Source organism: Bacillus rossius, chromosome 16 (assembly GCF_032445375.1).
Source record: "Bacillus rossius redtenbacheri isolate Brsri chromosome 16, Brsri_v3, whole genome shotgun sequence".
In the NCBI taxonomy this organism is placed as follows: domain Eukaryota; kingdom Metazoa; phylum Arthropoda; class Insecta; order Phasmatodea; family Bacillidae; genus Bacillus; species Bacillus rossius.
In genome coordinates, this window is record NC_086343.1 from 10,502,608 (window position 1) to 10,521,720 (window position 19,113).

General features: G+C 36.0%; 1 protein-coding gene across 1 annotated transcript in view; it reads left to right on the top strand.

Annotated features, from left to right (window-relative positions):
• Nucleotides 1–6,300, top strand: part of LOC134540129 (CD109 antigen-like) — a 487,552-nt gene extending 481,252 nt beyond the window's left edge. The window contains exon 41 of the mRNA XM_063382655.1: nt 1,284–6,300. Within this exon, the coding sequence (XP_063238725.1) occupies nt 1,284–1,474 (191 nt within the window). The 3' untranslated portion in view covers nt 1,475–6,300. The remainder of the gene's footprint in view (nt 1–1,283) is intronic.
• The last annotated feature ends 12,813 nt before the right edge of the window (nt 6,301–19,113 follow it).

Consider the following 19,113-nt stretch of genomic DNA (forward strand, 5'->3'; position numbering starts at 1 on the left):
AATAAAAAAGCACAAATATACCTAGTAAAATTCAGAGTATTTGGTGTTGAATTTTTCAGTTTACTACATTTTCTCCAATATTTTTCTTTTTATAATTTTTTTTCTTTGCAAGTATTTCAAATGATTTGAATTTCAAATTATTTCAATAAAGATGATATTTGAGGCTTCAAGGATTCAATTGGTCCATCTTTACATTAAATATTATATATATAGATATATATATTTTTTTAAGGGCTTTCTCTAATTTCACTCTCAGTACAGTGAAACTTTGTTAAGAAAATTCTGAAAATTTAATAATATTTATGTTGAGTAATAAGAAAATCTTCTTTAGGGCTCACTTCAAACCTGCCATGTTAACAGATCTTAATAAAGAAATGTGGAGGAAATGCTATAGAGGTAAAATTGAATGCATTTCTCACCTGTGTTAACACTAAACAGCACAGAATATTGACATTTAGTCAGCGACTTTTAATGAAATTAGTGCTGCCAAAATTATAATTGTGAATGTTTTGCACCATTCATTTTACAAACAACAGGCAATGTGTGGTATCTGGCGTCAAAGTTAACAGAAAAAAAGTAATATGCAAAGTTTTTATACCAGTCCCTCTCAACCAGTGTGCCTTAAAGGGTACCTATGTGTTTCAAGGTTTTGGTTGATAAAATATCTTAGTTCTGTATAAAATAGTTGTGTGTGTATTTAATATAAATTGTTAACATAATGATTATTAAATATTTTGGTAGGAAAAATTTGGTTTACATTTACTATGATTCTGGAATTTTCAAACCCATAAGAAATCATATAATAGCAATGACATGTAGTCAGGGGCGTAGCCAGGGGGGGGTTTTAGGGGTTCAACCCCCCCCCCCCCCCTTTAGCACCAAATCTTTTATTAATTTCTTATTGATCAAACAAATTTCATATTAAAATTAATGAAATTTTTACCATTAAAATATTTAAATTTAAGTACCGAAATCTGCTAAAATAGCACTATTTTACACCTTAAAATCCAAAATATCCCGGGGGAGGACCCCCGAACCCCCCGCTTTAATACGGGGGGGGGGGGGATGCTTCTTAACACCCCCCATACACAAGTCCTGGCTACGCCACTGCATGCAGTGTGTTTACATATAAGTTTACGGTTGTCGCTGTGATCCAAAAAAACAGGCTGGGAAAGTCAAGTTTTTGTAGTAAAATTGAAGTAATGTTCGCGATAAAACAGGAAAGTGCAGAGAGAGGTCGGGGGGGTTTGTGTCGTGAAGCGGCTCGCGGCTTGTTCCCCCAGAGCGGTTCAACGAGACGATATACGACTCCCTGCCGACGTACCTGCTGAACATCTGCGAGGTGTGCGGCAGCAGCCAGTGTCCCTACTGCCCCATCTACAACCTGGCGTCGTCGCTTCCCGCGCCCGCCGGCCTCTTGCTCGCCCCGCTGGTGGCCCTCGCCCTGCGCCGGTGGCGCTCCGCCGGGGTGTAGCCCCGGGGACCTCGACATCTCCCGGGGGCCGCCGTGGCGACGCCTCGTCTCGACTCGTCCGGCCCGCACCCGCCAGGCGCCTCGGCTCACCCACGGATCCACGCAACAGACAGGCACGAACACCGCGTACCGATATGTGTTTCATGAATAACACGAAGCGTTACGCCGATGTGCGCAGTTGTTACATTTATGATTCCACGCAGGAAAAAAAACATTCCCAGATGTAGACACGGTCCCTCGTATTTCACACTACCGTTCTGTGACCCTGTGTCATAACGCTAGTCCAGCATGAATTCCTCTTTTTTTTTTTTTTCTTCACACACGCGACGGCATTTTGCGTCATTTATTTCCCGTGGTCGCTCAAGAAGTGTTGAAAAAAAGGTTTCACTGTGATTTCTGCTCGTAGATTCAGTTGTTCTATTCCTTTTATCGGCTATGAAACTAGGTGTATTTACTTTGTCATGGCTTGGTTGCTTGATTATGGTGTACGCATTAAATTCCAGTAGATAATACGTAATTTACACATCAAAGTTTTTTTTTTTTTTTTTTTTTTTTTTGCTTGTTAGAGTCTCTAGGTTCTCACACAGGTGTCAATAATTAATTAATTATATTTTGAACATTTCTGCTTAAATTTTTTTGTTGTCTTTTGACTTGTCATTGAGGTAGTCAAGTGGCAAACATAACTGAGTCTCTTGAAGTTAAAAAGAAATCTGCTAGGTGTTACAATATTTACAAACCGCTCCTTGCAGCCGTGGTGTGGCGGACAGGTTGGCTGAGTTAGTGTACGGGTGACGTGTTGGCTGCTGGTGCACGTGGTACAAGGTGCGCAAGCTACATTTTCACTCACAAGCAGAAACCGAACTGCCATGTTGCTAGTATCAAATAGCAATAAGATACGTATCAGAGAGACGTTATATGTAGGAAAAGTATTTTTACCGTGTCGAAGCTGCAGTAGCAGCCGTGACTCAGCCTGTACAAGGAGCTTAAACAGTTTTGAGTCCCCGTGGTAAGATCGTCAAAACATTCGCTAGAGATGCCATTTGGAGCGCCACATTTTTCTGCTTCAAAACAATTTCTTTCTGAGTTGAGTGTGTGTTTTAATGATGATGAGAGTTAGTGGTAACAAATGGTTCACAAAGAATTATCAGTCATCAAAAAATTTATTTGTGAATTCTGGGTGGCACTTGTGTTTTTGAACTACCTTTTCATTTTTTGATCAGTGGAAGGTGGGATAAAGCAAATTTGATTGGTGGTATGATAGTGGGAAAGAAATATTTTATGTGTATGTCTTTATGTGTTTAATTATGTATGTAGCTTAATCATAGTGCAAAAATAGTACTTTGGAATCTCGTCTGAATATGTTTATTTCTTCTGATATTTATGTAGAAAATTTGTGTTATTCAGTCTACACATGCTAAGTTGGCAGGGGACTTAAAAAATTAATACTCACAGATTTTTGAAACCATTATTATTATCTTGTTGTAAAACTATAAATTATTCTTTGTTTGAACTAGAACAACTATATTTGTTTGATTTTGGTTCAAATTTTTCTCATGTGTGCATTTGATAACCCATAACTGACTGCTGTTGCATTCTTTCTTAGCCTCAAATTTATAAAACTGTTTAAATGATAAAAATGCATATGCATTTACACATTTACCCAAAAATAATGTGACTGAATATAATTCGACCCCAAACTGTTCGGTTATGAGTTTATAAAAAAATACTTTCTGAATTGGAAATGGCATTGCATGTACTTGAAAGTATTTAAATTATTAAATTTATTCCATATTTACTAGACCCTTTCTGGTGCCACTTTCGTCAGTAGACTCTCTTTGAAACAGCAAGCTGCAGTTAGAAAAAAAATTGTGTTTTATGACTGTAGTTCGAAGGCAGCTGTTCAGAAAGCGAAGAATGCTGTGATGTATGATTGTCTGGGCAGCCACAGAGAGGAGAAGCGGACATAACCCAGTGACAAACTCCATTTGCACCCTCTCCTTCATCTTGCATGTCTCATCTGTCGCACCTGTGCAGAGGTCTAGCGAGCCCCGGACCAAAGTGGCATAAGTGATGCAGTTTACAGGCAGGCCGTTCAGTTTTTCATCTAAACTGTTTCCAGTGGCAAGACACAATTTTTCGATTACAATGCACTGTCCATTTTTATTTTCCACTATTTCGATAAAAAAAAACATTGCAATATATTCAGGTAAAAATACGGTACTCACATTAACACCTATGCTTTTTTGACCATACTTCCCTCTACTCCCCTACCTTCTCCACAAAAAAAAAAAAAAAAAAAAAAAAAGAGAGATTGCTAGGATTGTGAGACGTCTGTAAATTTTAGTTTTGTACATTCCGTCTGCCAACTTGCGTGAGCCAGGCAGTAGCCATTTGCTTTAGGCCCCGTTGTTACGGAAACGTAAAAACGGAAACGGATCGCAGACCCGCAAGTTAATATTGTTTCATTATCCGTCTGCTGCTGCTTCCACAGTGCACGAAAAGTAACAAATGGCAACCAATGAGATTTAATATTTTGGTTATGAAAGTTTATTTTAGTTTAAAAAAATAAATTTGATATAAGAGAAATAATACGGTCAGATTTACGTATATAATAAAATTATCCTCAAAGTAATGACAGAAAACTATTTTTTTGAATTTTTTTGTATATTTAACACATAAACAAACGTGGCTACCACCACGGTCAACTACTCTACTTCTATTGGTCATACTGAGTAACGTACATGGAAGAGTTGTGCATTGGCGGGTCTGTGTCCACATGCGTGCCATTGTAGATACTCCGTTCCGTGATTCATCTCCATTTACATGATCCTTCTCCGCTTTCGTGTCATTGCAGAACGGGCCACACAGTCTTCACGTGGAGTTGGATGTGACCAATTTGCGAGTTAAATGTGTAGCTAAGGGTTAACTGTTAATGGGAAAATGTATTCCTTCATTTCTCCTCCCCTGTCACTCCCCCCCCCTTTTCAGACAGCTCTCTCCGTCTCAATCATTATTTTTAAATGGTGGCCTGGTTTATGTTGTGTTGACATTATGTGATTTGGAAGTATTGTGTGCATTGATACAGTATATTTCCAGCAGTATTAAACTATTGATTGAATAACTGTCATGTTTTATTCAGTACGGAATCCAAAAAGATGCACATACTCTCATATGTCTTTGTACTGTTCTAATAGTTTAAAAGCAAAATTACAAGTACCAACAGACTGATTCCTTTCTAAAGTTACATGCTGAAATCATGCTCTTTACACTATTAAACTGTATATGTACAGTTAGTTCATTATATAAAAGAGCAATAAAATCAATGTTTAATATGGGCTCTATAAATTTAAAAAAAAAATAATTGTTTGCACTAGCAGCAGTAATATTTGTATGTACATATTTATTTTCATTGTGCACACTGAGAGATAAATTTTTCCATGTGGTTTTTTTTTACTGTTGGATTTTAGGTTGATGTAATGAAAAAATATAATCCCCGCTACCATTTAAAAATAAATATTCAAGCAGCAGATAAGTTCATCATTTAAATAAGTTCTTATGTTAATATGTGTATTTTTTTTTATGTAATTGTTCAATTGTAGTTAAAAGTTGTAAGGTAATCTCGGTGCTTGAGGTTTCACATATATATACTGTGTTTCATTGACCTATTGTCATATAGATTGATTTTTATACATACATTTTTATAACTTATCATTTTTTTTTTTCAATTGTATTGCTGATGTGTGATTCACAACAATAATTTTAGCCTAAGTGTCTGCATGTCGTGAGAAAATTGCACTTTATTTTGAGTATTTTGTAGATTGGGGTGGCCACTTGTTCAAACTTGATGTGTGCAGTGAAACAAGGTTTTATTTTTTCACGAAAAATATTTAGTTGAATGCATGTATTTATTCCTCTTGGATATCTATAACATGGGTCAATTCAAACATACTGGTACCATTCTGTTGTGTCAATTTTGGATGATTCATTTTGAGAGGTCTAAAAGTCACTACGTGTACAGGATATAGTAGTTTTTAGTTAATCAAGAATTATGTAAATTTTTTAAAATGCAGCTAAATAATTACCTTTATCTTTGTTTTTAGAAGGAAAAGTATGTTTGGTTGATTTGCAGCCTAGTGTATTGTGGGGCATCTATTGTGAAACCTCTTCCCACACACCTTGTTCGACAAGTGTCCATCGCCTGAATGTATCATTGTAATTTGTGTGAAGTATTATTTTGTTTAAAGTGAAAATGTTGGAGATGCAGGCTGATGTTATCTCCTCATATAGTCTTAAATCAAGCCGTCCATATTGCACAGTAATAATGTACTTTGTTTTGATTTTTGTGTTTAAGTTTTCTTTACGTACTTTTGTAAAAAAAAAAAAATAATTTTTCGAGCAATTTTACACTTCTTTTTTGTTTGTTTTAATTTTATTTAGGTACTTGTGTTTAGTGATAAAAAAAACTTTGTGTAACAAAACTGAATGTATAGCTGGAAGATAAATTAATGTAATGTGTACATACAGTAGTTTTCAGGACTGAAATTAAAATTGTGTGGAGCTGTTGAGGCAAGATTCTAGCATGGCGAACAGAGAAACTGTGATATCTCACATACACCTCTGTCAAGGACCAGGTAATCCATTGAAATAAACGTGAAAGCTTCTGACCTTTGTTAATAGTGTACCTAAGGAAAGAGAGTGTTTAATTTTTTAATAAAGAGAATATCTGATGTGTCAGAATGCCTGAAACAACTTCACCCTGACTCATTTTGAACAATGCTAGTATAATGCTATGTTGGAAAATAAATTAATATTTTTTTCTATTATAATAACTTCCTGTTTTAGTGTTTTCATGAAATCCAAGTTTCCATAGAGCTATACTTAAAAATATGTATTTATAATTTAGTTCTATTTTGACCTGAATTGGTTAAACGTGCTTTTGTACGAAGAATACCCTGTCGTAGGTACTTCTTCGAAGCCTTTTTCTGTGATCCATGCCATGTAGACAAGAACTTTGGATCAACAGGAGAGTATTGATAAAGTCTTTATAAGATCAGATTCTTTGTCTTTTAGGCCAGGACTCACGATTTATTCATAAAGAGCTCCTTCAGGGTATGGAGGAATACAAACTTTCTTGCTACGTAATTGGCGCGATGGCTGCTTCAGCAAGCTCAGCAGTGCTTTTGAGAGAAACAAAGAGCCCAGGAGTCAATAATTTTGTTGGGTCCCCTGCCCATTACGTAACGTAAGTTACAACTATTCAAGCTCACAAATTAAAAAAAAAAAAAAATTAAAAAATTCTAAAGACTGTAAATGTCATTGTAGCCATAACCGTAGAAGTGATCTGCACACATAGCATAACTTGTAAGGTTACCATTGGATTCGTAAACTTGTAATTTTCGTCCAGAGTTCAAGGTAAACGCAGTAAGAAGTCTGGAAAATCATCAGGATTCCCTTGGTTTCCTGCCGCCCCCTTTTAACAGCCTAGAGCTGAGTAACCAGTTATAAAAATCCTTAGCTTTTTCTTCTGGCAGTCAAAAACATACAGTAGAACTTTTTTTTTTTTTTTTTTTTTTTTTTACACTATTAAAGGGGGTGTCTGAAAATGTTGTGAAATGTGAGAAAGTGTAAAATAAGAGAAATGTATGAAAAATAATTTTTTGCTTAGAGAAATTGAGATTATATATGACCTTAACATACAATACTCTGATATACATACACATAATTATTGATTAGTAAGTGTGTGTGAAGCATATCTAAATAGAATAATTAAAAATGAAGTACTATATTCAAGTAACACCAGACATTTATAGGTTATGAATATTAATGAAAATACTGTACTTTATCACCGCACTGGGCTACATTTCCTTCAATGATTTCGCAATATTTCACACACGTGTTCGGATTTGAAATAGGCACCCCTGACCTCTGAGCGAGTGAAACACGATCTTTGTTCTTGTGCATGCACTTTAAAATTTTAGTTTTTCATCAGTTGAAAATGTTTTCCATCTTTTACAAGCTGCGATCTCAATAAAATACAAACAGATAAAAAGTCAGTTAATTACTCACAGTAAAAGACAAAATTTAATGCTTACTGACATTTCAAATTGTTGCCGACCACGTTATTTTTATCAGACATTGACAAAGATTAAGACCATAAATATAAACTGTAGTGCTAGCATCACGTGCTAAAATTTTCTTAAAAAGTATACCATTATTAGACCAGTGTTAGCAAACTGTAAATACCTATTTTAATGGAAGAGGACATACAAAAATCCAGGAGCTACAGCACTAGTGTTCCCAACAGCATTTTGAATTTGATATTTCACACGAAAGTGTTATCTTCATATGAATGACGTGCATGGCAAACACGGGAACAACGAATGTATGTAGGTATAACATAAACCATAAATTGTGGGAAGCATATTGTAGGTACGTTGTAATCAACTGGAATTTATTGCGTTGTGTCAAATGAGGTTAAAATGGTACAAATAATGTAAAAAGCGATAATGTAAAATCTTGGTTTTGCTTTAGTTTTGCTAACTAATTCAGCTCGCCACCTATTATCTTTTAGTTCTTAAATAATTTTGAACCGTGCTTCTTTCTCTGGGCCTAATTGCTTTACAAATTCTTGTAGGCAGTTTATGAATAATGTTGCCTTTACTGGGGAAGGGAGGGCGGACAGTCTCAGCTCTGTCACCGGTAGAAGCACGCCACAACAAACTGCAAGCAGTTCAGGAGCAAGATGGCCGTGAATGCTACATGGCACAACTTGTCTGTAGTGAATGAAATGTTTGACATGGTATTTATTTTTTATTTTTTACGAAGTAAGTTCAAAATGCTGTGTGGTTCCAAAAGCAAGCATGTCTCGAGTGCAGCCAACCTGCTCTGAATGTTGCGTTACTATGGTTGGAGGACAGATGCATCTCGGCACAAGCTCTGGGCACCTTAGGTCAGAGTTAATTATTTATTGTTAGGGACCAGATTTTATGGTTTTATTATTAGGTCAATTTCGTTTTTAAAACAGGAGAGGGGGGGGGTTTTAAAATAGGTAATATTCAAGAAATATGACACACATATTTTATAAAACGTATTTCACCAAATTAGTCTCATTTTATCTGATGACACATTATGCACTTGTATAAGAAAATATGTAATTAATAATAACTTTTTTGAACGAACTGCTCAGAAAAATAAAAATATATCAGCAAATTTGTGTGTTTCAGTATGGAAAATGTGCCAATGACATCGATGTAAAAATGTGTTACAAATTAGAGATGCAAGATGAAACGAACGTGATATTAATATTTTCCAATCCATTTAGTTCATTCATTTTGGCCCGAAATTTGTGCTAAATAAATTAAGTACAATGTATTTACCTGATAAAAGGTAATATTTTTGTGATTTAAGCTAACCTTTGTGAAATTGCTAACTATTTCATGTTTTTTAGCCACATTTTGGTTTTATCGCAATCCGACATATAATCTTGTCCCTATTTATTGTGTGACGTGCATGAAGGCTTTCAGCGTGGTTGTCCGGTTGGCACTGCTGCAGTTAGGCCGTGGCTGCACCCGGAAAGCTAAACAGATAGAAAGAGCATGGGTCGACCAACGTATGTGGAGTGAGACTTGCGATCAGCCTTTGTGATAGGTGACAGAACAGACCTACCCACCTCGCTGACACCAGTCCATCTCGCCGAAATGCAGGGAAGGTCGTCGACAACGGGACCACCTCTTATGCTCCGCCTGGCCGGGAACGGAGCTTGAGAGTGGTTGATCGCAAGTGGTTCAGAGATTGAGGGTTCCCAAAGACAGGGAAAAAAACAGGGAAATCAACTACATTTTAGTTAGCAAACTGAATGAGAAATTTTTAATACTAAGTGTCTTTCTTCGATGTCTTAAAACCAAACTGTATTATAATCACAAATTCATGTGCAATAGAAAATAAATCAATCAGTGATTCAACGGTGTATTGATTTAATAAGCTTGAAGCACTATCAAATGTCGATAGTCATTCACATGGTCACAATAATTTATTGTTTCAAAATTTGGTAAAATATAGTGGATTTGCATTACTGACTAACAACGTTGGTTATGTAGCATTGATGGAAATTTTAACTCACAAATTTAGTACTGTAAAATGGTGTGAATAGGATCTAAGGTGTCAATAGGGGCAACAATTTTATAAAACATTTAATTTTTAATTTAAAGATATAACACATTTTTTTTTTAAATTACATACTGTGAATTTTTAAGTCTTTCCAACTGTGTAGAAAAAACTGTTAAGTAATTATTTATGTTTAGGTTGGCAACATGAGAATCAGCTGTTGTTTATAGTAGTCATTTGTATAACTTATAAACTGAGCAGGTGGCTTAAGCACATCTTTTTGATGAATACATTATAGTTTTTATTGATGTTTGGTAAGTGTATTTAAATATTTAAACCTTAAATTTGTGTCATTGATAATTTTCATAACACTGTTTAGGAATACTTGCATTTTTTGTACTTACTGAGGGGTGAATGGGGACAGTGTTAAATTATAACATAAGTTGGAATGGAATATCTTTAGTTTTATCAGATTAAATTTGCTTTTAGGTAGTAGTAACAAATTTTTAAAAATCATGTAATTGCTTAATTGTACAATTTTTATTTCTTTGTGTAGAGTTATTCTAGGTTATAAACTTAACCTACAACAATGTGTCGGACATACAGGAGTGAACCCATTTCAAGAAAACATGCATGATTGACCATGACCGAGTGACACATGCAGTTCTGATAGTAAAGGAAGGTGTGTCATTAAGGGCAGCTGCTAAGGCTCGTGGTTTATCAAAGTCTGCCCTTCAACGGTACTGTGCATAGTCAAATATAAAGATTCGAACAAAAGGTGGCCAGACAGCCTTAACCTTCAGGTATTGTCGAAGCAATTGTAATGACGTCGGCCCAAAGGCCTCCTTAACTCTTACAGGCCTATATGTCACGCCAATGCCTTCTCCTGCCGAGTGGTGCTTCATGGAAGTGTTTCTACTCGCCAAGGGTGCAGTGTAGACTTGTGTTTCCTTTTGCATGTTCTTATTTTGTATTGTATTTCATTTCAGATTAATTTGTTTTTATAGTTGATATTTTTATTTATTTTATTCGTATTATTCACCGGGCGCCTAGGCCGTGGTTCTCCGCCTGTGGCCAATCCGCGCGTTCCGCGGGCTCGCGGAGGAGGGGAGTCGCGGTCGCGACACGTGGGGGAGGAGTCGCGCTCGGGAGACGCAGGGAGACGTCGCTCCACAGCTAGGCCTTTTCAGTCGTGATTACAGTACGGGTGGGACGCCCCTTGCAGTGTGCGGGGAAATTAAAGCGCGCGGAACCGGGCATCGCCCTTATTGAGATTGCCACAGGAGGGACCGCTGTAGCCCCATGTAAAGGGTATGTTTTATCGTGCATAAAACCATAAAAACTTCATTCGGACTTTATTTCCTGAAGTCATCCTGGGCAGGCTAGATCCCTTAGGCCACGAGGCACGAACCCTAATCTACTGCCCCTGAGCAGCCGGAGTCGCGCCACTAATAACAGGGACTAGCCGCGGCCTTGTCAGTAAAATGTTCGGATTGGTGGTATCCACTAAGTACTTTAGATACCCGTTGCTTGTAAAGTTTCATATGGATCGAGAGGGGAAGAATATTCCAAAATTTAGAGACAACCTTCCAGATCGTGATTGGGCTCTGGGCTTTTTTGAAAAGGAACAAAGATGTAATCTCACAAAGAGTGTGTCAAAATATCAGAAGCCGAGCAAGTGTGAGCCCTGGGGTTATTAATTATTATTTTGGCCAAGTCACAATTACACTGAAAGACATTCCATCTCATTTCATAATAAACTACGACGAAACATGTTTGTCAGATGATCCAGGTCGCCGAAAGCTTATCTTAAGAAGGGATGCAAATATCCAGTGAGAGTTTTAAATGAGAGAAAATCTGGGGTATCAGTACTGTTTGCTGCAACTGCATCAGGAAAGGTGGCCATTGCTTCCTCGGTTGGATACAAAAGATTGTTGTCCCATATTGCTGAAGATTCGAAGGAAGAAAGGTCCTAATTGGGGATAACTAGAGCTTGCATTTTTTGTCACCAGCTATAGTCAAGATATGTGTTTAAAATGACATCTCGTTTGTTTTTTTTACCACCCAACTCAACCCAACTAACCCTGGCACAAGATGTTGCTGTTTTCAGGTCGCCGAAGATACACTGGAGGTTGGTTTTGGGAAAGAAAAAAAAAAAGGAAGCTCAAAACCAAGAACAGCAGCAAGTCATTTGACAAACAGTTTTTTTCGTTGTCTTTAAAAACAGACATTAGAAATTATGAACGTAAAGGACCAACTTAGCAAGGACATATCTTCAGGTTTTGAAAAAGCGGGCTTGTTCCCATTGAAAAGAGAACGGGTCCTTGAAAGACTTCCTGCATTTCCTGCGGATCAACCAAATGAAGGACAGGAGAGTGAAATTACGATGAACAACCTCTCACAGTTTTTAAAGGAGATGCGCTATGGTAATGAAGAACCTGAAGCAAACAGAAGCAAGAAAAAGCATCTCAGAGTTCCACCAGGCTGACTTGGAATCAGAGGATAGTGGTATGGAATTTGATGGATGACAATAATGAAGAAAATGAGGAAGTCGTTCAGATCAAAGAAGACTGGGTGAGGGTATAATTTCAGTATGAACATGGTGTTGAAAATGTTTTTATTGAGAAGGTTTTGCAAGTTTGTCCAGATGAAGAGGGAACAGACAAGTTTGTTGAGTTATTTCTTTTGATAAATCTACTGTTCGGACCAAAACATCATCATAACACTAGTTTTTGGTAATTAAATAGATTAAAAAGAAGAGTTATTTAAAAAAATCTTAATCAAATGCTTTTAATTTGTATTGAAATGCTTTCGTCATATCAGGTTGTTATAAGGTACACTTTTGAAGTCAAATATTTAAATATTATGTAAGTTAATCTGAGCTGGCCGGCCCTTAAAACTTTTAAAACAGAAGATGTGTATTTCCTTGTTTACAGAATTTAATACTTAAAAGTCAACCAGATATCCTGGCTTATTATTAATTTTATTATTACCAGTTTAACTAGTCTTAAATCCAAACCGATCCACCTTTATACACATATAGTGATGTGTTTGCAAAACTAAATTTATTTTCCACCTCTGGTTTAGTAAGTTTGAAGTTAATTCACCAGCTTGCCTTCCAACTATACTATCGAGTCACAATCGAACCCAGATAGCCGTGGTGGTAGGCCTGACCGCTCGATCACTGTGACGCCCAACCGGATGCGGTCGATTCGGGTCTCAATCTCCTGTGGAACTACCAACCACTAGGAGGCAAAGAATGTACAAAGAAACATGAATTAAATTCAAAACATAATTTTATTAATATATTCAACTGAGAAAATAACCCTTTGTTTTAACATTCTTGATACAAATTAAAGTTTATTTGATACAATTTATAATCTGGCAGGAAAAGTCATACGCTTGCTAAAATTTAAAATACTAAATACTATTTTTTTAATTGGAAGTAGGGGTAGAGGGGTGGGTTAACTTGGAATATATTGCAAACTTAACAATATTACTTGTTGATTGGCCTTATTTCACTCAAGACAAACACAGTGGTGTATGATAAATAAATATATTTTATTAAGATACTGGCAAAATGGTACTAGAAATTATCAGCTTTACAATGCACAAAAATGTATAGGTACATACAGTTAACACAGAACAATCCACAAAACATTAGTATCTACTGTGTACTATTTTACACATATTTAATGTTATTACTAATTTTAGACTTTGATGATGAATGTTATCAAAAGTAGATATATTAAATAACACATTAATACTGTATAGAAACCACCTTTTTCTACAACATACCTTTACACTGCAATATTGATTTCAGAGTAGCCATTCACTGTTAATTTTTAGGATTTCAAACATCCATCATATAAAAACATACTGCATTTCAATTCTAATTCCTTTCAACAGGTATTAGCAATAACTTGTTACTGCATTTCAAGTTCAACACATCAAACAATAACAACAAATTTAATACATATTATTTTTCAGCACACACTAGCTTCTCAAATTGATCACCATATACAAACTTTTTCAGGGCTAGTTAAATACCCATGTTTTCACAAAATTGCAAAACTTTTATTTTATTACGTGTTGTAAATTTCATGTGATGTAAAGAGCAAAATAACTATTTAAAACTTGTCATACCTGTATGCATGAACTGAAAAAAAAAACCTTACTCTTCTGTTCTTTACAATTTTTATTGGTGAAAGATAATATCACATTATTTCTACGAGAACAATCTTCATACAAAGAAGGCTCTAATTTCAACCTCTCAAACAAATTACCTTTGTGATAACCAAGTGCTAAGAAAATGCAAGAACAAGCAAAATATGGTGTTTAAGAGTAATTATTGTCTTAAAATGGATTTTAAAGATCGTGAAGAAACTTCTAACTTTATTTTTAACATGTGCATGTACTGTAACAATTTATCGAATCCTCTTTAACTTTATACATATGTACAGTATTATGTTGACTTACTGTTTATTCATTGTGAGCATCATTGGCAGGAAACAATTGCAATAAATTTACCACTACCAGATTTTGACATTTTAACTTCAGAGAGTTTGCTGAAGTAGGATGTATTCTCAAAAAAAAAAAATATTTTTGCTTAGCTTCAAGTCAAATGGTTTGGAAGCCCACAAAATAATTTGAGCAACTTATGATGTGTAACTTAACTACATTTATTTGCTAATCCATCATACATTTGAAGACAAATTTCAACACAAAACAGTAGCTCTTCCGCTTAACAAACAAAACCTTGAATAGCGGAAGTACTTCATAAATATGCTAATGTGTTGCAAATTTGTCATGTTCAGAGCTCGCCTACCCAGGCACTCAAACGGTGTGCAGAGCATCAGATTAAACATAAAACAACTATGCAATTTTAAAACTGCTCAAGATATGCGAGTTAAGAATACGCTGAGGGCGGATGAGCAACAAACCATATTTTTAGAAGATTTGAAAATGTTTAAAACATATATTTTCATATGGGCTAGGCATGAAACACCCAGTACATATTCCTGAAAGCACTCAAGGGACTTGAATCACAGCTTTATCTTCATTTCTCCACCATATACTGTTATGGTTACCGCTTGGATATCGTAGTTGTCCTATCGGCGACGAGAAGACTGATCGACAGTTCACAGCAGCTTTGCGCTTGGAGGCAATACCGCGCTAGCGTTGTAATCATTGTCCCGTTTCACTAACACAAATAAACTTCGGAGTAGGTTGGCTCCTGTATGTATGGCTCATTGATCATGCCTTCTTTTATATTAGGCTGAACCTGAAAGTGTTACATATTTTCTGCACTATAAGTTTGTCTGTTACATTGTGCTAGTAAGAAAACCATAAAAAAAAAAAACCACTTGTTTTTAAATTGGTGTACGTGTACACTTTGTTTATCAATGCCCAAAGTGGTTTGGCTCCTCATTCTGGCATCTTTCTTCTTCAAATCATTAAGTACGTTAACATTGTGACCTGAAACCGTTTTGGCATTTTTCACTTCCTCTCTGCATGCACCCGATGACTAAGAAAGTAATAAATGAAATTCAAATACACTAGTTAAAAAGCCATGTGTTGTGAGTTGCGATGTTTACATTTGATTAGACAGCGGGCAGGCTGATCTCACGTCATGTAGCAGTCGCTACATGAAAAAAAGAAACATGTGCAAGTTGTTTAGAACAAAGTCTTGCAGCCGTTGCAGCTTCGGTAGAAGCGTCTTCGGCCCACAGCTGTTGTGGTTGGCCCAGGCATCCTGAAAATCATAGTTGATGGAATGAGTTCCCCACATGTCCAATCAGAGACTTTGCTAGCAATCATGGTACCTCGACATGAAGCAGGCAATCCATGAACACGTTTTCCGTGGGCAGATGAGCGTCGTCGTGGTTGAAACCCTGTACTAGGAAACTATCTCGTGAGGAGTGACACACTGACATATCAGTGTCTTGTCTGTGTGTCCCAGAGGTGACCTGATGTCAGTCCCTACTGCTATCCAAATGCAGTGCCGGTGTTTCCCCACATCAGCAGAATGTGCGTTCACTTGACTGCCTTCGCATGGGATTGTGCACCCTCTGTCCGGCAGATGCAGGATGTTCTGAAGAGCGTAGAAACTTGCGCCAAGGTGTCGGGAAGATGTGTCAGAAGGCCCCATGTACCAGTTTCTTCCCCACTAAGCACTCGCCTGGCCTGAGCACTTTCATAACCATCCTCTCCTTCCCAGACTCTACTTAAGGGCTCCGCCTACCCGGGCACACACACGGTGTGCAGAGCTTCAGGAAAAACAACGCGATTTCAAAACTACTCAAGATATCCGAGTGGGGTCTGCTCACGAAAAGCATTTAAGAGTTCGCTGAGGGCCGAAAAGTACTTTTGATTTCGGATTAAGTTTTTAAACTGTATTTCTAGAAGAGTTAAAATGGCTAAAACGCATGTTTTCAGAGTAATTTTTAGGCCTAAAACAACCGGTACAGATTCTTGAAAGCACTTAAGGGACTTGCATTACACCTTTATCTTCATTTCCCCGCAGTATAATGTTATGGTCACCGCTCAAATTTCACAGTTATCCTGTGATTACGTAAATTCTGCGCGCCAGTTCAGAGCCTTGCGCTTAGAGGCTATACCGCGCTAGAAGCACCAGCGAGAGTCGCGCTTATCACCCCGCCTCACTAACACACATACACCCCTGACGAGGCGGGCCCCTTAATGTCTTTAGGAATGACATTCCAGCCTCTCACGTATCCTGACACTGTGATTGTGTAAACTAACATATGATTCTGAGATTAATTGTAAAACAATTCTGCCACATTTATTTGTGTTTAATAGGCTTTAGCAAATACGTATAGATTTTTTTTATTAGAATTGAATATCAAATTATTCACGAATATCATTATTTTTTTTTTTTTCAAAAAAAATGTTTACAGTAAAAAAAAAAAATTTCACACTAAACGGGAGTCCAAGATACAATAAATTTAAAAAGAGATAAATACATGGAACCATAATATAAATGTGTAAAATGAAAGAAAACAAAAAAAAAATAGCAATGCATTTTTTTGAACAAAGAAAATATTTTAGTTTGAAAATAGTTTTGTTTATCCAAGTGATCAAATACATAAAATAGAGTATTATTAATTATATTTAAATCATAATCACATGTAAAAAAACAATGTATGTATATTTATACTAAAAACAAATATTTTTTTAATACATCATCTGAAGTTCATACATGTTAACGTTTTTGATAAAGAGTCCCCTACTTGGCAGAGAGGAAGGTAACCTACCTCTTGACTATTAAGTGCACAAAGCCATTGGGCTGGATAGCCAAGTATACCTGAGAAAGACATGTTTTAGAAATTTTAAGCAACGTAAGTAGACTGAATATTATTCCCTGCTTGAGCGACCCCGTATCTCACCCAGCAGTGCGCTTGTCTAATAACCGCTATGTTGCTGGACCAAATCTTGCTGCATGCATTTTACTTATTCATTTTTTATGTGCTTTCTACACATATTTTGAATAAAAATACTGTATATTTTATCTTCACCAGATTGAAAAAAACATACACTTATAAATTAATATTCAAAAATAAAGTTGTACAACTTACTTTACCCTATACAATAAAATTAATATACTGTTTATCGCTTGGAGTTTTATAAACTCCTGAATGGAGCTTGTCACAAAATTATCCATGTTGTACGATTTTTCCTAATTATATTGTGTAGGTGCACACAATATAATATCTCTGAGAGGATAGGGCATCAGCAGGTATAGAAGATTGTTCAAATTCACAGTTGACTCAATATTTAGCGTGGTCTGAGAGTTTTGACGCATTGCATTGAACCAGAATAAAAAAAATAATGTCGTCGAAGTTACGCCTGTTTTCTTGCCAGCTCTTCAGCAGTAAAAGTATAAGGATAAGAAAAACAAAAGATTGATAGCCCTTTTAATGAAGATGTAAAATTCTGTTTGAAAGACGCCAATGATTACCTACTAGCAACATCTCCTTGAAAGAAATGGTCTGTTCGTATCGCAACCTTCTGGGAAAATCTGGGAAAAATCTATGCTGTTCACTGTAAATATTTTCCAATACGCACTGGAAACATTAAACGAGGAGCTTGTAATGTACAATGAATTGATTACACCATTGAAATTGAAGAGTACAAAATTTTATAGGGAATTGCAGGTCACGATTCTTCTAATGACCTAAATGGGTAGTACAATCCTGGAGAAAAGAAAAGGTAGAACATAGATTAGGTAATTACATTCCATGGAACTGAAGTGAAAGGTAAGGTTCATCCAAAGGATGCCACCTTTTCAAATGTAAGAAAGATCTTGCGAAATGGGAGCAACGTGTCAAAAATTGTAAAACTGTTACCAATAAACATGCATTAATTAAGTCATGGACTTATAATGGATACCTGGAAGTTCGGGAACAAAATCAAGTCATGACTTGAAACTTGCAACAGCCGGCCCTAAGTGCTGCAAGCCAATTTGACAATTTGAACTTTAAAGCTTCTGAATCAGGGTTAATAACTTGAAAAGAAAGCATAAAATCAGTCAAAGAAAAATAACCAAATTTGTAACAGAAATAGAAACTACAAGAATCTAGCTGCCGCCAAAGATTTTTGAATTGTGACATTAATACAGGTATCTAACAAAATTTTGTGAACGATATTTTTATTACGTGTGTTCCAGGCTGCCAATACCAATCCACCTATGATCTAACTCTGGCGACCCAAGTAATGAAGGAAGTCCCGGATTTGGTATAATTTCACATACCATTTCACATGAAAGAGGTAAAAAAATAAGATTTTGTAATTTAGGAATAATTTTTGCAATAGCTGCTATTGGAATATTAGGATACGTAGTTTGAGCTCACCATATATTCACAGTAGATATAGATGTAGATATTCAAGCATATTTCACCTCAGCAACTGTAGTTATTGCCATCCCAACAGGAATTAAAATCTTTAGTTGATTAGCAACTATTATTATATTATTGAAGTAATACTCATATACTGCACAATACGCTTTACATTATCTGAGAAATTGCTACCCTTCATCTTCATTTGCTTTCAAGTCAGTCCAAAAGTTTTTTGTAATTTAGGAATAATTTTTGCAATAGCTGCTATTGAAATATTAGGATACGTAGTTTGAGCTCACCATATATTCACAGTAGATATAGATGTAGATATTCAAGCATATTTCACCTCAGCAACTGTAGTTATTGCCATCCCAACAGGAATTAAAATCTTTAGTTGATTAGCAACTATTATTATATTATTGAAGTAATACTCATATACTGCACAATACGCTTTACATTATCTAAGAAATTGCTACCCTTCATCTTCATTTGCTTTCAAGTCAGTCCAAAAGTTTTTTGTAATTTAGGAATAATTTTTGCAATAGCTGCTATTGAAATATTAGGATTCGTAGTTTGAGCTCACCATATACTATTTATAGTAGATATAGATGTAGATATTCAAGCATATTTCACCTCAGCAACTGTAGTTATTACCATCCCAACAGGAATTAAAATCTT